This window comes from Pseudorca crassidens, chromosome 18, assembly GCF_039906515.1.
Source record: "Pseudorca crassidens isolate mPseCra1 chromosome 18, mPseCra1.hap1, whole genome shotgun sequence".
Lineage (NCBI taxonomy): Eukaryota > Metazoa > Chordata > Mammalia > Artiodactyla > Delphinidae > Pseudorca > Pseudorca crassidens.
Genome location: NC_090313.1, coordinates 30,840,946 through 30,863,297, shown reverse-complemented (window position 1 = coordinate 30,863,297; position 22,352 = coordinate 30,840,946). Strand labels below are relative to the sequence as shown.

General features: G+C 40.3%; 1 protein-coding gene across 4 annotated transcripts in view; it reads right to left on the bottom strand.

Annotated features, from left to right (window-relative positions):
* The window catches only part of TBC1D4 (TBC1 domain family member 4), a 251,307-nt gene that overhangs the window by 60,457 nt on the left and 168,498 nt on the right, over window positions 1-22,352 (bottom strand). For all 4 annotated transcript variants that reach the window (XM_067713173.1, XM_067713171.1, XM_067713172.1 and 1 more), the window contains exons 2-7: window positions 20,524-21,111; window positions 18,983-19,072; window positions 15,565-15,669; window positions 7,909-8,041; window positions 3,052-3,143; window positions 2,659-2,769 (exon numbers count right to left, since the gene is read on the bottom strand). In XM_067713173.1, coding sequence (XP_067569274.1) covers window positions 2,659-2,769; window positions 3,052-3,143; window positions 7,909-8,041; window positions 15,565-15,669; window positions 18,983-19,072; window positions 20,524-21,066 — 1,074 coding nt within the window. In that variant the 5' untranslated portion in view covers window positions 21,067-21,111. The remainder of the gene's footprint in view (window positions 1-2,658; window positions 2,770-3,051; window positions 3,144-7,908; window positions 8,042-15,564; window positions 15,670-18,982; window positions 19,073-20,523; window positions 21,112-22,352) is intronic.

The window sequence follows — 22,352 nt, the reverse complement described above, 5'->3', positions numbered from 1 at the left end:
CAGTCCTAACACTGTCAACCCCCTTACCCAACCAGCCACACATCTGATCCTCTCACGCTCTTACCTGAAGTCCTTTAGTGACAAGGTCTGATCTAGCACTTAAGGCTATTCATCATCCCACTGCTGCCTAGCCTTCCAGCCTTATTTCCCCATAATTCCCATGCAAACCCTAAAAAAAACAGTATGTCCTTGAAGGGCCTCCAAGCAGTATGTTCACTCATGGTTACAAAGTTACCACTTAACTTTGCAATTAATGTTCCTTTCTTAAAACACAATTCCTTGGGAATGTAAATTGATACATCCACTATGGAGAACAGTACAGAGCTTTCTTAAAAAACTAAAAATAGAACTACCATACGACCCAGCAATCCCACTACTGGGCATATACCCTGAGAAAACCATAATTCAGAAAGAGTCATGTACCACAATGTTCATTGCAGCTCTATTTACAGTAGCCAGGACATGGAAGCAACCTAAGTGTCCATCGACAGATGAATGGATAAAGAAGATGTGGCACACGTATATAGTGGAATATTAGCCATAAAAAGAAATGAAATTGAGTTATTTGTAGCAAGGTGGATGGACCTAGAGTCTGTCATACGGAGTGAAGTAAGTCAGAAAGAGAAAATCAAATACCATATGCTAACACATATATATAGACTCTAAAAAAAAAATGGTTCTGAAGAGCCTGGGACAGGACAGGAATAAAGACGCAGACATAGAGAATGGACTTGAGGACATGGGGAGTGGGAAGGGTAAGCTGGGGCGAAGGGAGAGAGTGGCATGGACATATATACACTACCAAATGTAAAATCGATAGCTACTGGGAAGCAGCCACATAGCACAGGGAGGTCAACTTGGTGCTTTGTGACCACCTAAAGGGGTGGGATAGGGAGGGTGGAAGGGAGACCCAAGAGGGAAGAGATATGGGGATATGTGTATATGTATATGTATAGCTGATTTACTTTGTTATAAAGCAGAAACTAACACACCATCGTAAAGCAATTTTACTCCAATAAAGATGTTAAAAAAAAACCCACACAATTCTTCCACTGTTCTGATTAGAAAGCTTTATCTCCCCTAAAACTCCAGCTCCACCCCCCACAAAATCGCTTCCTCTTGAATTCTTTCATTCTTTCCTCTATCCTTACTCTTCATTCCAGCTCCAAAGCAAACATGTAGCTACTTCTGTGTTCACTGAACATTCTTTTAAAAAGCCATATTGTTACACATGTACTACAATGTTCATTGCCGCACAATTTACAATAGCCAGGACATGGAAGCAACCTAAGTGTCCATCGACAGATGAATGGATAAAGAAGATGTGGCACATATAAACAGTGGAATATTACTCAGCCACAAAAATGAATGAAATTGAGTTATTTGTAGTGAAGTGGATGGACCTAGAGTCTGTCATACAGAGTGAAGTAGGTCAGAAAGAGAAAAACAAATAGTAAGCTAATGCACATATAGCTTTTTATTAAAAAAAAAAAACAGTACTGATGAACCTAGTGGCAGGGCAGGAATAAAGATGCAGACGTAGAGAATGGACTTGAGGATGTGGCGGGGAAGGGGAAGCTGGGACGAAGTGAGAGAGTAGCACTGACATATATACACTACCAAATGTACAAAGGATGGTTAATGGGAAGCTGCTGCATAGCACAGGGAGATCAGCTGGATGCTTTGTGACGACCTAGAGGGGTGGGATGGGGAGGGTGGGAGGGAGGCTCAAGAGGGAGGGGATAAGGGGATATACGTATACATATATGATTCACTTTGTTGTACAGCAGAAACTAACACAACATTGTAAAGCAATTATACTCCAATAAAGATATAAAAAAATAAAATAAAATAAAATAAAACTAATAGGAATTTTAAAAAGCCATCTTGTTGCCTCTCTTATATGTATCTATTTATGTTTGCATTCCCTTTTGGATTATTTGGGCTCTTCTCTGTAGGCTACGTCATTATTCACGTCTTTTTTGTCACCATTATCACATAGCTTGATTCATAGAAGGTCCTCTAGAAGTGCTTGTACAATAAATAATTAAGGAATCACTTATCACACGATATGTGGTTTGTTCTGAATAGAGCGAGATTAAGACATAACCTGAATTAGTGTTATCAAGAGGTAAATATGTCATGATTTCTTTAGATGTTGCTGCCAGTGGTCTTGCTTTACCTACATGCAGCTGGGAACACATTCTAAACCACGTGCACAAAAATATCATCCCTTTGTTTGCAGCCAGGGTAGCCGTTCCCATGACATTACTGCTTCTTTGCATGTTTGCTCTTTACCACTCAAGGCTATGTAAGTTTTTAATGAAATAAGATGTTCATGTGAATTTGAAATAAAATAATGGATTAATATTACCAAAAATGTATGGTCATTCTAAATCATGAGCATTTATTATTACTGGTTTTCTACCAAAACTCACAATTTTTTTTACATTTTAAAATCATTACTATTTTATCTCAATGTGCCAATGTTTGCTACAGTTTCCCATAAAACTTCTAAAATGCTGGGGGGAAAAAGACTATTAGGGCTTAGCCCTAAAGATGAGAAGACAAAGGAAAGAAACTCCTTTTACATCTTCTGTGATATTTTGACTGAATATATGAAAAAACCAAAAATAGGTCAACTAGAAAACATCTCACCGATGGGCCTTCCCCAATATGTACGTGTGTCCTCTGCTTGGCTTCGCACAGCTGCCTCAGATGTAAAATCACAAGTTCGTTTTCCTCCTGGTCATTGACTGCCTTCATCTTCTGTTGAACAGACAGACGGAGAGCACATTATGGCAACACAGCTTTCACTGTTTTACTTTACCCTCATTTCGTTTTGTCTGTCTGGCAGACAAACGTAAGTAAAGCTAAGTATTTAGCTGCTCTTAGAAACAAAAGTAACAGTGGCATTGTAGTAACTATCCAACAGTGCAGCAGTATATCTATCTTTAACGTCAGATAGAGAAATGGAAAAAGGAACTCACAGAAACAGGGTCCAATTCTCATTCCTTATACCTTACTTGTGAGGACTATCAATAATGTTACCTGAACTCGTTCAAAGATGTCAGCTTGCTCATTATCTGTGAGGGACGAGAGATGCCTCTGTATTACCAGCTTGGCTCTTGGCGGATAGAGACCTAAGAGAAATGATGGGGATTGGTGTTAAACAGATTCTAGCCACAGAGATCAAAATGTGTATGTATGTGTATATATATATATATTTATATATATATGTATGTGTGTGTATATATATATATGTATATATAAAATGCACTGCAGCTTGTCCCTTCACCAGCAGGCTCTGAAGTTAAATCTTTTCAAGGAGATGTGTTCCTGCCTATGACAGACCTTGGAACACTACAATAAAATGATTAAAACAAAATGGAAAACCTCCTCACCAAAATCAATAGCCCTCGTCAGTAATCTTGAAGTCACACTTATTAACAAAAAATGTATACATGATACCAAATCAACAGCATAACCAGATACCATTGAATATACTAACAAACTTAGCCACCCTAGAAACTCATAGGTGAATACTAGCCTTGGCCAAAATCTCTAAGCTTAAAACTTGACATTTAAAAAAGAAAGAATAGCTACTAATATTAAAAAGTAGAGCTAGAGCTTACACAGGAAGCTCTCCCCCTCATACAGGTCTTGGTAATAAAACCAAGGCATCATTAGTTTTTGTTTGTTTGTTTTTGCGGTACACAGGCCTCTCACTGCTGTGGCCTCTCCCGCTGCGGAGCACAGGCTCCGGACACGCTGGCCCAGCGGCCATGGCTCACGGGCCCAGCTGCTCCGCGGCACGCGGGATCCTCCCGGACCGGGGCACGAACCCGTGTCCCCTGCATCAGCAGGCGGACTCCCAACCACTACTCCACCAGGGAAGCCCTTATTAGTTTTTAGTGACATTTTTTAGTGTTACTATTTTCCCAAGAAATTGTTTACCTCTTTATACCATATTATTTATATATCTAGTGTACTTCTGCATATAATTTATATTAAGTCCTTGGGTAAAAATTTTTTCCATGAAAACATTTTTGTTTTTATAAATTTTTTTAAAAGGGAAATGTAGTTCATATTTACAATGATTCACCGGACCATCCATTTTTAAGGAACAGATCTCCTTTACATAGTTAGGGACCACTTATACTATTGTTACCGTACTTTGATTAGAAAGAGGATATCTAGCCACGTATAGTATTTAATGACTGTTATAGGTAGACTGTACTTTAAAATCCCTAGGAGAGATTCACCTCAAAATATGCATTGTTTTAAAAGAACGAGAATTCATTTCATGATGGTTAGAACGTGTAGAGTGCCACCACTGGGTCTATTTTAAACCACTGTGCAGAAAGAAGAAAAACTTCTGAAAACTTCTCAGCTCTACCTTTCTTTGTGCAATGTACAATAAAATGCTGTGAAAATCTCTGTGACCACGTACAGAAACACTAAAATTCATTTTGACGGTGTGATGCCACTCACTACCACAATTTATTATTTGCTGGCAAAGCCTCCTTAATAGGTTCCTTAGGCAATATATTAAGAAACTGATTCACATGATTGTTTTTGTTTTGTTTTATGTTGTTTAATATTCCAGCATGTTATTAGCATGTGTAGGAGGATAAAAGATTAAAAAGAGGAGAAGTAAAGAGGGTCCTTATTTGAAGTAGGTAACAAAATCTATGGCCCAGGAAGTTTCTTTAGTCCTTTATTTCAGGGGAGGAATTGCAAACAGCTTATTTGTAAATTATGCATGCCCCCTACTCCGCCTTGCATCTGATTTGCCTTTCTTCTTCCCCACTGTTTAGAGTCACTGGTGAGTGAATTAACCGATCCTGAGAGGTAAGTATACTATTTAGCCCTCATGCACGTTATTGCAGGAAAACCTGACTGAGGGTAATTGATCCACCTCTACAGTGCTCAACATCCCTTTAGTTTCACATTCTGAGGACTGGTCCTTGAGAGATGGTCCCCTTAGACACTGTCTCCTGGATTCACTTTGGTCCCCCAACATGGCTGGTGCTTTTCTTCCTGGTCTAAATGACAAGGCTCCCTTGACACAGGGATAGATGATTAGGACTCAACATGAGCATATGCATCTTTTCCCTTTCTTTTTTTTTTCAGTAGAGAAAGAACTCCTTATTAATGCAGCCAAAGGTATTGACAGGTGAGTCAATGACATGAGTAAGTAATATGAAATACAAATATCTAGATACTTCTAAATATCTCTAAATATCTTTCTCACTTTCTCTTCCCGTGAATTTGTGTTGAATCTGAATGTGGTCCTTTTTCCAGCTTTATACTTTGTACTTAAGCCTAACACAAGTTTAGAATTCACACTGTTATCTTACCCAGATGAAAACAACTCTTTGGGAAACACTGATGCCAAGGCTTCAAGACAGCTTGGTCCTGAAAATCCTGGCTTTCTGATATTCTTTCAGAGAGAACATCAAGTTGCTTTGGAAACAGATGGAACAAGTTCAAATCCTGGTTCTGCCCCTCCTAAGCGATAAGGATGTGGCCGTTATTACCCACTGTGTGTCTCGGCGCCTGTTTCCTCATCAGTAAAATGAGGATTCAAAACACTACCCATCTTGTGGGATTTCAGTATGGATTAAGTGGGCTAATATATGGAAAACACAACAGGGCCGAGACACAGTAAGTCTTATGGGAGCAACTGCATTATTGCTATTCCTTTCATTCTTACTATCAGAACACTGCCCTATCTTACAGCTCTCTTCGCCCGATGTCAAAGGCAAGGGTAAAACAATCATATCAGAAGGTGTTATCTAAGGCCTTAGGAAAAGAAGCCCGTGTGAATCTTTTCCAGTTCACATGAACCCTTCATTTGCTCCCTTCAGATATATGCATACCTTGAAGCTAGGGAACCTTAAGTTTCACTCCCTTCATGATCTTGGAAGAGACCCTACTATTTCTGGATGTATATTCTTTCTTTTTTTTTTCAATTAACTTATTTTATTTATTTATTTTTGGCTACATCGGGTCTTCGTTGCTGCGTGCAGGCTTTCTCTAGTTGTAGAGAGCGTGGGCTACTCTTCGTTGCGGTGCGCAGGCCGCTCATTGCAGTGGCTTCTCTTGTTGCGGAGCATGGGTTCTAGGCACGCGGGCTTCAGTAGTTGTGGCACGTGGGCTCAGCAGTTGTGGCTTGTGGGCTCTAGAGCGCAGGCTCAGTAGTTGTGGTGCACGGGCTTAGTTGCTCCACGGCATGTAGAATCTTCTGGGAACAGGGTTCGAACCTGTGTCCCCTGCACTGGCAGGCGGATTCTTAAGCATTGCGCCACCAGGGAAGCCCCTGTATTCTCTGTCTTTACAAAGGCCTCTAAAACTATAAATTTTTTTTCAGAGGAGTGTTTTTTAATATGATTTGTATAATTTTCTACTGGTGCTTTTATCTTTTTCTTATAGATAATAACAGTCTTTACAAATTCTGAACAGCAATCTGCTGTTTGTTACTCAAACAGCATTTGTTACTGATCATTTAACTTCCAAGTAAGCAGTTGTTGTTGTGTAAAAATATTAAGATTTTATGAAGTCAAATCTGTCAATGTCTTCTTTTGGTAGTTTCTGCATTTCTGTGTCTTAATAAAGGCTTTCTTGTTTAGGGACAAAATAATATTTTTACTTTCTTTGAATGATTTTAGCATTTTGTTTGTTTGCATTGAGGACTTTGCTCCACCTAGAATGTATTTTGAGTAGGATAAGTGGAAGGAATCTTTGTCTCTTTGGATAGCAAATTGATCCAACGCCATTTCCTGAATCACTCAGCCTTTCCTCCTCAGATTTATAACAGTCTCTTTACCATACACCAAAGAATGTTCCATTTTTGTAAAGTTTCCATGTATATTTGAAAATAAGGTGCATTCTGTAAAATTATAGTTATAAATTTTAAAATTTTGAGTATTACACTTAAATAGTGCTTGTTCACACAGTTGAGTGGATGTTCAATAAATACAGCTGTTCATCATCACTTTTCCCATGTGCCTATGATTCTCCTGCCTACTGAACAGATATCTCCATTTGCACTGACAGTGGCTCGTCCATTCTCTGCTTTGTTCTGGAGTCCACACTCTCCCCATCGACTCCAACACCTATCGTACTGACTGCATTTACGTGCTCACAAGCCTGTCTCCCACTCTAGACTCTAAGCTTCCTGAAGGCATGGTCCACATCTCAACCATCTCTGCATCCCCAGTGCCAAGCACACTGCCTGGCACGTGCTAGATGCTTAACAAGTGTTTATCAAATTGTGTGTCTTCTCTGGCACAGTAGTTTTCAACCATTTTTATTAGTAAGAGACAAGGAGAAGAAAGGGAAACTGAATCAGAGTCACCTCTTCCTCATGCTCTTCTCCCTCCTCAAAACACATTTTTTAAAAAAACTTGCTTTATGACATCATGTCTATTATCTGTGTGATTTTCAAACGACCCTGAAAAGCCAAGCAAGTTTCATTCTTATTCTAAACCTTTAGGAAAAAAAGAACACATCATCGAGTGAGAAAGGAAAAAAAAAAGACTTAAACAGTCGATATTCTGGGATGGTTTTGCCTCTCTTCATTCATTCAACAAATATTTGGTCAGTTCCCACTTTGCACATAGCAGAGTCTTAGGAACTGTGGGAAATGCAAGCTCCTCCCTTGAGTCTGCCTTCGGAAAAAAAGTAAGAAAGAAAAAAGAAAGAGGAAAAAAAGCCAAGCACCTAGGAGAGACTGACAGCACAAATTTGACTAGACATGAGAAATGATTCTTGGGGTTCTCGGTTCACCTCAAAACAAAGAAGCATTCAATGACAGTAGCGACTTTCTCACTTCCCCAATGCCAAAGCAAACTTGTCTTTGCCAAGCAAACTCGTCTTTGCCAAGGCCAACTTATACTGTACCTTCAATCCTTTCACAGAGCTTATGCAAAGAGTGCATAGGGCAGGCCTCGCACAGCTTAATCTGGGTCTTGGCACTCTGCAGGGCAGCGGCCGTGCTGAAAGCCTGTTTCAGAGTCAGCATTACCTCATCAACCTACAAGAAGAAACAAAATCCAGGTCTATAAAAGTTTGCTTTCATGGTAACACATTAAAAGCCCAACAGCAATGTGAAACTTTGTTGATGCTGACTAAATACTAATAATGGAATTTTGATGACCACAGAGCTGGTAGTGAGAAAATAATGTCTCAAAGTTAGACCTTCAATTAATTATACATAAAATTGAAAACTGGATGAAATAAGACCATTTTAATGTGCATAATACTGATCTGTTACTTGAATGCCATTTTTGAATCCCACTCAGTGCTATGCTATGACAGTTAAGTGACAATCAGGTATTTGTTTTTTTTCTTTTTTTTTAAATTTTATTGGATTATAGTTGATTTACAATGTTGTGTTAGTTTCAGGTATACAGCAAAGTGATTCAGTTATACATATACATATATTCATTCCTTATCAGATTCTTTTCTCATATAGGTATCACAGAATAGAGTTCCCTGTGCTATACAGTAGGTCATTGTTGGTTATCTCAGGTCTTTGTTTAATTAAAGTACTTTATCAGATAAAGATTTCTTTGGAAGTTTTGTCTGCAATACATAGGGAGCAACAAAATAGGTTTAACAAATCACTTGTGTTAATAGGTATCTTATTTACTTTATCCTTTTGGATCATTTTTAGTGCAACAACAAGCGAACACGTGTTTAACCAAAGTTCTAGGGGGAAATGAGCCCAATAAATAATGTTGGGGGAATTCTATGAAGACTACTGGCCTTTTCTCTATGGCTTCTATTTATTTTCATTTGGCTTCTGATTTGTGACACTAAGAAGTTCTGCAGTCATGCTGTCTAATAGCTGGGTCTCAGCCCTAGGCCAGCAGCTTGAGAACTGCCAGGTAGTTTCTTCCTTGCTCTTCCAGTGACTCAGTCAAGAAGTTGGAATCTAGCATTCTGGTTTCCTGGTTGCTTCTTTGAGGTCAACTAACAGCTCATCCTCCAGGCATTGTCAAGCCGACTTCAGGCCAGGTCTCCTCCTCTGTGGCACAATCATCAGTGTAAAGTGTGGCTTTCTCACCCACTGTACAATTGAGACCAAAGTCTAAAACCTGCATGGGGAGCTATGAAGTACCAGGGCCTCATCCAAACTAGCTCTGATATTCAAAACCATTTACCATGCTTCATAAACCATGTTTTGTTTTGTTCTGGTTTTATTGCGGTAACATTGTTTTATGACATTAAATAAGTTGCATGGGTGCAACATTTAATTCAACTTCTGTGTACATTACAGTGTGCTCACCACCAAAAGTCTTGTTTCCATCTGCCACCATACAACTGACCCCCTTTACCCATTTTGCTCTCCCTCCCACCCCCGGCCCCTCTGGTAACCACCAATCTGTTTTCTGCAACTATGTGTTTGTTTTTGTTTTTTATACTTTGCATATGAGTGAAATCATACGGTATTTGTCTTTCTCTAACTTATTTCAGTTATCATAATACCCTCAAGGTCCAACCATGTTGTCATAAATGGCAAGATTTCATCTTTATTGTGTCTGAAAAATATTCCATTGTGTGTGTATATACATATCACATCTTCTTTATCCATTAATCTGTCGGTGGGCACTTAGGCTGTTACCATATCTTGGCTATTATAAATAATGCTGCAATGAACATGGGGGTGCACATATCTTTTCAAATTAGTGTTTTTATTCTCTTTAGATAAATACCCAGAAGTGGAATTGCCGGATCACCTGGCAGTTCTATTCTTAATTTTTTGAGGAACCTCCATACTGTTTTCCATAGTGGCAGCACCAATGCACATTCAAACCAACACAGATGGCCAACAGGAACATGAAAAGGTGCTCAAATTCACTAATTATTAGGGAAATGCAAAACCACAGGGAGATATCACCTCACATGTGTTAGAATGGTCATTACCAAAAAGACAAGAAACAACAAGTGTTGGAGAGGATGTGGAGGAAAAAGAACCCTCACACACATAACCCATTTTTAAAAAGACTCTTTAGGGCTTCCCTGGTGGCGCAGTGGTTAAGAATCTGCCTGCCAATGCAGGGGACATGGGTTCGAACCCTGTTCCCAGAAGATCCCACATGCTACGGAGCAGCTAAGCCCGTGCGCCACAACTACTGAGCCTGCGCTCTAGAACCCAGGAGCCACGACTACTGAGCCTGTGTGCCACAACTACAGAAGCCCGTGCTCCTAGAGCCCGTGCTCCGCAACAGGAGAAGCCACCGCAATGAGAAGCCTGCGCACCGCAACCAAGAGTAGCCCCCACTCATTGCAACTAGAGAAAGCCCGAGCGCAGCAACGAAGACCCAGTGCAGCCAAAAATAAATAAAAAAATAAAATAAATTTTTTAAAATTTTAAAAATAAAAAGACTCTTTATCCCCTTCCCTTATGGCCTGGTTTAAGAAAAAGCTACCATTTAAAGGATTCAATCTACTTCTGCATTTGAATGCCTGAAGAACCTGGAATAAAAAGAAACTCTATTCATCTGATATTACTAAAAGGAGAGTTCAAGCACCAAGCAGCCAGTCATCATTCAGTTATGTTTTACTATATAACCATCTTTTTAAAAGGCTTATAAATAATTTCACAACATTCCATGCACAAAAAATGAATTATTCACAATCTGTTCTTTTATAACATAATTAAAAACAAAGAATTCTAATTCTTAAAAATAAAAGCACGAGCTTCCCTGGTGGCGCAGTGGTTGAGAGTCCGCCTGCCGATGCAGGGGACGCGGGTTCGTGCCCCGGTCTGGGAAGATCCCACATGCCGCGGAGCGGCTGGGCCCGTGAGCCATGGCCGCTGAGCCTGCACGTCTGGAGCCTGTGCTCCGCAGCGGGAGAGACCACAACAGTGAGAGGCCTGCGTACCGCAAAAATAAAAAATAAAAGCACTACATGATTTAATGCCTTTGCATTTTCATTTCATTTGCCTTGTGATGTATTCAAAAGCAATTTCAATCACTTATGCAGATGTTTATTTCTGTTTTCTTGTTTCTCATTTATTTAAGGCACTGAAGGGGTCAGTCATCCGCTTAGCTTTCATGTAGGTTTATTATTTGCTATTTGGTAATACTGTGTTGCAAAAGGTCCCCAATGGATATATTGAACTTTCATATTTTCTTATCTATTTCTAGATGAACCAAGAGATCATTTCAATGGTGACTGAAATGTGGCTACCAATTTCTCCTAGCCATAAATATTACTAGAAACTTTATTCGACTTCTAAAATTTTAAATGTTTTACTTTTTTTTAATCTACCACTTTTTCCAGACGGCCTATAAATTCTCATATGGAATCAGAGCAACTAAAAGTTAAATTAGCATACTATGAATAACTTAATTGTTTTAGTTTAGATACAGCAACAACAACAAAATCCTAGGCAGTGTTAAAAAGTTAAAAGTAAAGGAATGGTTAAAGATAAATCAATCATATGGAACCAAAAAGAAAGTATTCTTAGTGTGACCATCAGGCAAAATTAAATTTCCAGAGAAAATTATAAGATGGAACAAAGAAAGCCAATTTGTGACATTAAGGTGAAAATCCATAATGAAGATAATGCTCATAAACATTTATATACCAAACTTAGGTGTTTTATAGCGTTTTAGAATAAGAATCACAGAATGTGTAAGGATGGAGAGGGGGAAGGGTAAGCCGGGATGAAGTGAGAGATTGGCATGGACATGTATACACTACCAAATGTAACAGCAGCGGCATAGCACAGGGAGATCAGCTCGGTGCTTTGTGACCACCTAGAGGGGTGGGATAGGGAGGGTGGGAGGGAGACGCCAAGAGGGAGGGGATATGGGGTATATGTATATGTATAGCTGATTCCCTTTGTTATAAAGCAGAAACTAACACACCATTGTAAAACAATTATACTCCAATAAAGATGTTAAAAAAAAAAAAAGATTACCTAGTCTAATTCTCTGGAAAACTCTACACTCTTAACCCCATACAAATCCTGGGTCTCGGTACCCTGGGTTTTTGGGGGTTTTGTTTCGATTTGTTTTGTTGGTTATACTTTCCCTGGATACTGTTGTGTGCATCTGTGGAGTTCCACTTTGTCTATGAATAGTAGTCACTTCCATTTTTTTTCACACCTTTTAAATCACTTTTGGAGAAAGCAGAAATGATATGTTCCAGAAATCTCAAGGGTTGGTCAAACAAGTTTAAACCACCTGCCTTGGGATATTTTACAAAAGAGGGAAGGAAGGAAGGGAGGGAGGGACAAAGGGAGGGAGGGAGGGAGGTGCACAGAGCATCCAAACCTTGCACTGTAACCCTCCAGGGCCCATCAGAACTCTATTCTATACTGCTTATCAATTCATAGCAATTGCTACAAAGAAGCAACAGAAAATGCTAGCTATATATTTTTTGCACTCAGAGAAGACAAATCAGCATGTGTGGTTTTGCAATATTTTGTCTTTCACAACAGCCAAGCCACATCAATCGTAATACTGCTTAGACCTGTAATATTTGACCGTTTGTTTTACTCTAACGTCAGCTGCATGAGCCACCCTCCTTTATACAGGAAGTGTACATTTAATTTTTCCTCTATCTTGCAGTTCTGATGCCTCACCGTTCATTTAAGGTGCTTACAGATAAAAGTAGAGTAAACAGGATTTCAAAGATTCCAGCATAGGCCCATTCTTAAGAATAATGATGTCAAAATAAGATTCTCAGGCAGCTTCAATGTAATATGAAGACATTCTCAGCCAGTCTAGTCTGTTGCCTTAGTCACAGAGCTTCTTAAGGTGGAAAAATGCAGCGTGTTCCCAGACTTTCTACTCTGACTCCGTTTCGAAAACTCATTCTACACGCAGGAGGGTAAAATGAAAAGACTAAAAAATACAAACAAAACTTTTAAAAGAGATTGGAAATCAGAAGGTTTTACAGTTTTCCTCTTGGTGTCGGTTATCCAGTAATCAGAGATTAACCAGCACCTAGAAAATGACTGCTTGAAGTTCTGAGTAACACACTCCATCACTCAAAATACACTTAACAAGCAAGCCCTGCTATCCTAGAAAATACTGGTGGATACAACAACCATAAGGACGGTCCTAACCTTGTAGGATTCACAGTCCAGTGGAGTAGAAAGTTATGTGAACAAATAAATAAGATAAGGGATTTGCAGGAACTGCCGGAGATCTATGAATAAGATGTGCTGACAGCACTGACAACAAAACAACCAAAGGACTCAATTCCTGAGAAAGGGTGTTAGAAAAGGCTTCCCTAGGAGGTGATCTTTTAACAGGATCCTAAAAAATACACAGTAGCAAAGACGGAGAAGGGGATTAAAGTCACAGCAAAGCCAAGCCAGGCCTGCTTCCCATCCAATGAAGCAGCCGGAAAGAGAATACGAAAACAGATAGCGACATACACAATCTCTTTGTATAGCAGCCAGGTGGACCCTTGAGGCTGGCACGATCAAATCCCCCACCTGACCGTATGAAAGCAGCAAGCCCTGGCTCTGGTCTCCACTGACTGGCAGACCCCTCACTGCATGCAGCCAACAGTGACCTCAGAACTTCAGAGGCATTTCTGTGAGCCCCGCCTCTCACGTACTTCCTTCATCTCATGTGTCCTGTGCACGAACCATCTGCTGCTTCAGTAGCAAGCCAAATAAAAGCAACATCACACCAGTCATCACAGCAGCTTCTGCAGTCTGGCCTGGAGACAGCTGAGGACACGGAATAGCACGTGTGAGGACACAGTCATGAAAGGGCAAGCTTTCTGGTGAACGCTGGAGAAGAATGAGGAAGCCCCTTCTGCCACACTAGACAATCTAGATTTTGTCCGTTAATAAGGAGGCATAAGCTGGCCCCTAGTGAGAGAATTTTGTGAGAAAAAAAATATATATAGCATAAGGTAGTAAGTGGATAGATGACAGATTAAACCAGTGGCAGGGAGACTAGTTAGGACACTAATGCAATAGTCTTAGTAAAGGAGATGAATGCCCAGACTTCATTCCAAACAGAGAGGAAAAGGAAGAGAGATGGATATAAGGGACATTTCTACCTTTGAGTTTATAGGATTTGGTGAACAAGTGGATCTCGATGGTGCAGGAGAACGCATTATGGTTTCTAAATTGGAAAGTTGCATAAATGAAACTGCCAAAACAATAAAATACGGGATATACAACAGGTTTTGCAAAGGTTGGAGAGCAAGGATCTGCAACGTGGTGGAAGAATCAGCCTTAGACAGGAGGACGGACAGAGGAGGGAAGGAGGAGAGGAGAGCTGGGCAGGGGATGGGTGAGGAGAGGGGCAAGATTACCTGACATTCTCATTTTCTACCCAACTCTTGGTTGGCATTTTCCAGGGTTGTGGCCTTGGTTCTCTTTGGCCTTCTCTCTTTTCCTTCCCCCTGGGTGCTCATCCAGCCCCATGCCTTCAACTATTCTTTACATAACAACTCTCAAACTTCTATCCCGAGCCCTGAACTGAACCTATAATACAGTGGTCACCTGGATATCAACAGGTGGATTTTTCACTGGTATGGCTAACTATCTAGAGTGAGAACAAAACTCAAATGGATCTCTCTTGAGTAAGAAACTTAGCGATAGAGTGCTATATTCCCTAGTCAGAAAGTGTCTTTGTACCAATTCATTCCCATTTCTTCATTACTTCTTCATTATTCCTCAACTCTGTGTCCACACTGGGAATGTGGAAGGCAAGAGTTAGCAGGAAGGAAGGCAACGTGCATACAGAAAATGAGGAGAATGCTGCCCGGCTTACTCTGTATATGTCTAAGTGGTGTGTGTTTCCCTGGGGAAAATCATTGTGGGAGGATTTTATGTCTGAGCAAATGCTCTGCTTCAAAGAATGGTAATGCATATATCTAAAGGTTTGTGTTAAAATGGTTAGGAAAGATAACACAAGTGGAAGAATATGGAAAATGTTTTAGGGGAAAACATCAACATATTTTTAGTCACTCAGATCTATTTCCAACTTTGCCTTACATATTTCTCCTTAAACTCTAACTGCTCCCATTTAAGGGTCGGGGGGAGGGATAGGAGTGGTGCAAAGTAAAATTGACTTCTAAATTCCAAAGAAAGAAATTGAAGGCTAAAATGTGACCATAAAGCAAGTATTTTTAAAATGAGGACAGGGGCTGATGGAATAAAAAGGAAAAAACAAAACCGTTCTCTACCCTGAGGAAATAAGCATTATCTACTCTGAGATGTTATAGCAGTTGAGAGAATTAGAGGTCTTCCCTATCTTCTTACATGAGCAATGGAAAGAGTAACAGCTCTTCTCCTATTATTAGGCTTTTCCTACCTTTTAAAAATACTCCTGGTAACATTTCCAGATTTGTTAAACTCAAGAAAATCACCTAGGCTTAAAAATTACCAGGACAAGTTGTTTTTGTTTTTCTGTTGTGGTGCTGTTTCAAAGGGCAGAAACCTATTTCTAGACGGGCTCTTCTTTTTCGACAGATGGCCGTTCTGTGAGGCTTGGGTTCATCAGAGACGACCCTCCAATCAGCCGGAGGTGTGGGCAGGAGCCCGTGGGCAGCAGTCACCCCACTTACCAGAGATTCGCTGGCACACTGGAACACGTAACAGATATACTGGCTCAGCCCCGGCTCCGGCAACTCCCGACAGATAAAGCCAAAGTGATCAACATGCTTTATACCCTAGAAAAGGAAGAAGGGCAGTGTTTATGGGATTATGTCCTTTTAACCAACACTATAGAAATAGTTCTGTGCTTTCACACTTCCATGAATTTCTCCTTCACAGCACTGTGACAGGGGACATAATGCCAGAGCAAACTTATTCGGTGGTCTTTTGATACATAAAAAAGGGTGAGACCAGCTCAGAGTTTTTTTTGTTTCTGGCAAACACTCTGTGACTCAGGGCCACAAGAGGAAAAATATGATGGCATGACCCACTGTCTCTTGTAATAAAAACCGCTACTCAGTGTTTGCAAGTAATGGAGTTTTCAATTTATTGGTCATCTTTGAACGGGCAGTCTGATGATTCATTATAAACACTGTTCTTGTTTATATGAGGCTAAGAATCATTAAAACTGACAATACTCTAATTAAATGGCATGCCATTCCCTAAAGCATGCATTAAAAATACCAGAATGTTTGTCTATTGATAGACATTCAAGGAGCCACAAGTGTTAGAAGATGAATACATTAAAGAAATTATTGCAGATGTCAACTAGCCAGATTCACAAATCTGTACTTCCTGAACACAGGCTAAATAACCTCAGCTACACTTAATACAAAATTCTGAATCATCTGAGAATTTCGATCGCCCTGAATACATACACACCAATTAGTAGACAGCACCTTGTTATTTTAACAGAAAGCACAGTACTTTGAAAAGTCATGAAGACAAAAAATTTGAAGTTGTCCTGCAATCACCTGAATCCCAGAGAAAGGAAAACAGACTTTGGAATCAGACAGATTTGTGCTTCAGCCTTGGTTCAATCAATCTACCAGGTATGAGATATTGTGCTGCGTTGCTAAAAAGTATCTCTGAGGTTCCATTTCTCATCATAAAATAATAGTAATGGTACCTATTCTAAGAAATTTTTCAGATTTAGAACTAAGAAATATCTTAGTTCCTGGCATGTTTGGTAAACAGTAACCACTATTCTTGTAATAAGAAGCTCAACCTACCCAATGGCTATGGAAAAAGGAAATCAACTCCGATAAAAAGTAAAAAAGTCAGTAAGGAGGAGCGAGGTTACAATCCATGAGGTGAAAGTAAATTCCATCTGATACAACTCATTCGTGATTAAAGAATATCTTTTACTAGCTTGGTACTAAATGGGAAAAATGCACAGGACCTCATTAGCTCAGCAAGTTTTCGGGCAGTGGTAATGTTTCCAGTAAAGAAAACCATTCCCTTATTCCTCATGCTTGCCAGGGAAACAGTCCTACCGATTTTGAAGAAAGAAACATTTGTAGGTGTGCATGTGTTAAAAAGCACTCCTGTTCCCAAATGTGGCCACCCTCTATCAGTACAATTCTGTGGAAAGAAATAACAGGAGTTGGGCCACTCAGTGAGAAGCAGAAAGTTAACTTGACAATTATTCTGATCAAAGGCCTTTGCACAAATTTTCCTCATATTTTTGTTTGATTCTTCTTCTGAATTCTTAGAACACAAAGCTTGCTTTAAAAAAAAGGAAAAGCAAAAATCTTGTTTGAACTGCCAGATTTATAGATTTGGTTTGGCGGGTTCTTTTTTTTTCTTTCTTTCTTTTTATTTTCCTTTAGATGTTCAACGAGCATTGCTAGTTTTCTTTCTGGGAGAAACATTGTTAGTTTCTTTCTGGGAGGGGGGTGGGGGGAGAAGCACAGCCTTTTCAGATGACTCCTCTTGCTTTGGGGAACAGGAAGTACACTGATTTGTACACCACTCTCTCCCCAATGCTTGGCATAAGGCCCAACATGTAAAAGCATTCATTCAACATTTATTGAACACCTAAGCATCAAGCTCTGTCTTAACACATCTTATTCTCTGATGCCCTAGAGCAGCGGTCCCCAACCTTTTCGGCACCAGGGACCAGTTTCATGGAAGACAATTTTTCCATGGACAGGGGTGGAGGGGGCAAATATGGTTCAGGTGGTAACGCGAGCGATGGGAAGCAATGGGGAGCAATGGGGAGCGGCAGATGAAACTTCACTCCCTCGCCCCCCCCCACTCACCTCCTGCTGTGCGGCCCGGTTCCTAACAGGCCTCGGCCCGGGGGTTGGGGACCCCTGGCCTACAGAATAAGACACCTGCCCTCACAGAGCTTGTGATCACGCGGGGACCCCCAGGAAACATGTAATTACAAGAATGCTTAATAAATACTTTGTTAAAGTGAATAATCTTTCTACCACATTTTTTGTCCTTTAAGTAGGAATTTAGAAATTTGCAATATATTCTTCCTCTAGTCAGATGCTGCCTCTCTAAACGACTAGAGTAGAATATAATAGAATAGAATATAATTTTATGTCTCCATATAACAGAACAAATATTGAAACAAAATACTAGAAGTGAAACCACATTAGCTGAGGCTGAGGAGAGTAATTAACAAGATGTACAAAAGCTTATCATTTTCAAAGGGAAGAACGTCGGGATATCATACCTATGGCAATGCGAACTCCAAAATTAAAACTTAAAAACAAGAAAAAGTCAGTCTATTTTTCAACATTAAAATATAGGAAAGGGCCTTGGCAAGATCCAGGCCCCTGAAGGTACACCTAAGGCACATTGCTAGGAAAGAAGTTACTGCTTCTCTGTTCCAGGGACCTCCTCAGAGGCATCCTTGCATTTTTAACTTTCCCATATTCAGCTTTAGGTACTCCCTCTGCTCCAACATCTTCGGAAATTCTTTCTAGGTTTGCCATACATTTAGGTAGCTCTAACAATTATATAGATATTCTAAATTATTACTATGGTACTTAGGACACTGTGCCTAATATGATCTTGAACACACATAGTTGTATAGATTATTTTTTAAACTTTCAAATACGTAATATGAGAATTAAAAATAAGTAAAAGGACAAAGATACATATCAAAACCTTCTTTTCAAACTTTAGCATTTACATGTATAAACTTGAAAGTACTAGTTCTTTTTTTTACCTACTACAATATAAAGAGCAATCATGACTCAGTGATGCCCACAAGACCTACTGCTCAAGATGCTGAGGAACACTAACTGTGAAGATATTTTCTAAAGAACTCACCACCCCAAAACTTCCTTCCATGACACCAGGAAACAGGGTTGATGAAAGTGAGGACAAGATTATGATAATGAGGAACCTGGACAGGATTTTCTTATTGGCAGGGACCCAAGCACATGAACACTCTTAGTTTAAGACAAATCTACTTAAGAAATGCTTTTAAGAATAAAATCTGAAGGGGTTTAAGCCCAGTTATTTTGTTAATTTAGAAACAAGCTTTAATTGGTTTCTTCAAATACTATAATCTACTTCAGTACATACCTGGGAACAAGAAGAGATATCTTTAAAATTCTTCTCAAGCACAAGTGATTTTGTGTCTGGACTGATAAGGTTTATCTCAAACCGTCCAACCTTAAAAATAAAAATATTCCACTTAATTTCAACTTATCAAGAACCTAACATATTACTTTACAGTTAAATATTTGACTAATAATACAGATTCAAATGCTGTATCCCAGACATACATATTCACATGTGTGTCAACATCCAATCCAACCAAATCTACAACCCCAATTATCAGCTGTCTGAAAACATTTCTTCCTTTCATCTAGAAATCATGAAAGTTAAGTTGGTCTTAATTTACAAGAAACCATTTTTTTTCCAAATTAGAAATTATTCTTTTCAAAAAGATGCAACCTTTCCACACCTTATGTTTTCTAAAAATACTAATTATTTAATTATAATTTATAATCATACTTTCTCACAAATGATCAACAGAAAGATATACTTTCAATTGGGCAAATAAATTTTAAAATTTTTTAAATAAATAACCATTTAGAAAAAATTAACAACATGGACTCTGGCTAGCTAAGAAAAAGAACAAATCCAGTAGCCCAAACAAGAGAGGAAACTCAGTTAACATATCACCACAGGAAAGACTATAGACACTTTAATTACATGCCTAGAGTTACCAAGAACAAAACAGAACAAAACCACCATGAACTTCTGATCAAGCAAGTATTACATACTGGGACTGTTTATCAAGGTACACTGTGCAACTTCCTTCTCAGGGGCTCTTTGCAACGGGATAAAAGGGCAGTCACTCCTTTTTTCAAGAAAACTCAAATCTGAGGAAAACTCAAATTAATCTTCAAAGCTGAGGAGTAATTAAAGAATCTCTACAGGGCATTGTTAAGAATTAAGTTCTTTTAAGTGGAACTGGACATTTTCAAAAACTACTTTTTAGAATTAAGAATCATCTTTTACACCTATAATACAGCTTGCACCAAATCATTTTAATAACTGGTCTAATAAATTATCAGGCCTGTGATGTTTCTTTAACCGTCTCTTTTGTATGACAGAGTAAATTGGTGTATTCTCATCTGAAAATACACCTACGAGTCTCTGGACTTTTCTTTTTTTTCTCTCTAGAAAATTCTTTCTCCATCATGAAGATTCACACGCTCCCAGATTCACATCTTCAAACCCTTCATAAGATTGACTTTTTGCAGTCATTTAAAAAAATAGCATTTATTTAAGAATCAACCTAAGGCAAATGCTGGTGATGCTAAGAGTAATCTATTCTTATTTCCCCAACAACTTTCCGTGATGTACTGAAAGTGCATCTCTCTTCCTCTCCCTTCCCTGCTCCCTTTTTTCTTACATTCCCCGTCTGCCTCTTACCCCTTCACAACTTTCCTTTGTTTGCTGTCTTTCTCCACCTGCCTTATCTGCTTCCCAAGGGATATGACAGAAAGGTTGGATGCTTGCAGAGTGAGGACCAGGGAAGAGCTGGCCGCCCGGCTGCTTCCGTCTAGCAAAGAATGGGGAAACACCCCGAGAGCACGCGGCCAGGGCAGCACCTGAAACAGCATCGTTCTGTTCTTCTCCGAATCCGAGGGCTGGACGTGGCTGGGAGCGCTGGCATGCCTCCTCCGCGGCTGCGTTTTCTGGCTGTTCTCCTGAACTTTCCTTTGCAGGACACCGGTGACGCTGCTGCACCGAGACCGGAACTCCTGCTGTTCATCAAAGCCAGAATCTTCCAAAATCCGCTCAGGGAAGCAGACTCGAGAGCTGGACGGCCCAGGCTGGCTGGGCGCCGCGGGGAAGACGGGGTGGGTGTCGTTGACGCCATCCCCTTCCTCGGACAGAACGTCGGCGGGGGAAGCGGGCGCCTCGGCCTCCGACACCGCCGGGTCCTCGCCGGCATCTGCGGCGCGCGGCTCGCCCTGGACCCGCAGGCGCTGCCGCTCGTGCAGGCTGAACTTCTCGATGCAGTCGTCGATGAGGCTGGATGGCGCCTTCTTGTGGGTCACGGTCACCTTGCCACAGTACAAGACCTCGAACTTCTGTGAGTTGTAAAAGGCGTCCTCGTTGTCTTTGCTGGGTTTGGCATCCGCTTTCATGGCAGCTTTCGATAACTGCCTTATGCTGCTGATAACATCGGGAACCTGGAACAGAATTCAAAAATCCTCACTTCAGTTGAATATTTAGAGATCGTATATGTTTACCTAGACCTGTTATTATCACAGAATGCACGCTCATCCTAAATGATAAAATAAAGAGAGTAATAGATCCTACATAAAATAAAGCATAAACTTAAATTACACTATCGGACATAGTGATTTAAGGATAAGATTGGAATTTTATATCACTTTTATACTTTCCCCTTTTAAATGTATTCGTTTCCTAAAAACAAAACCATGAGACTATACAGGCCACTGCAACCTTTAATAAATCATCATAACATAACCTTTGAGTACTTTTAAAATGTATTATAAGGGATCAGAAGGTTAAAAATTAAATTTAAATATAAAAATAAAGTGTAACATGCTAAGGTACCAACCACGACTGAGATAAATAAATTATTTAATTAAATTATTATGAGCCTCAGCTGAAAGGAACCAAAGCTTCAACAATGAGGCTAAAATTAACTTTCTGGATGAAGAGGTTAAAATCCAGACACCCCTCACCAGCATTAGCCATCAGGGAAAATGCAAATATAGACCACAGGAAGATACTATTTCATATCTATTAGAATGGCTAACATCAAAAAGTCCAAGTGGGGCTTCCCTGGTGGCGCAGTGGTTAAGAATCCGCCTGCCAACTCAGGGGACACGGGTTCGAGCCCTGCTCCAGGAAGATCCCACATGCCGCAGAGCAACTAAGCCCATGCGCCACAACTACTGAGTCTGCGAGTCACGACTACGGAAGCCAGCGCGCCTACAGCCCGTGCTCCGCAACAAGAGAAGCCACCGCAGTGAGAAGCCCGCGCACCGCAACAAAGAGAAGCCCCCGCTTGCCCCAACTAGAGAAAGCCCGCGAACGGCAACAAAGACCCAATGCGGCCAAAAATTAATTAATTAATTTGAAAGTCAAAGTACCCGCCAGGATGTGGAGCAACAGGACCTCTCATACACTGTGTGCAGAAATGTAAAATGGCCCAGATACCTCAGGAGTTTGGCAGCTGCCTGGGAGTTAAACATAGATCTCACAACCCAGTCATTCCACTCCGAGAGATTTAGGTGAAAGCCCTGAAAACGTATGGCCACAAAAAGGCTTGTACACAGGGCTTCCCTGGTGGCGCAGTAGTTGAGAGTCCGCCTGCCGATGCAAGGGACATGGGTTCGTGCCCCGGTCCGGGAAGATCCCACGTGCCGCGGAGCGGCTGGGCCCGTGAGCCATGGCCGCT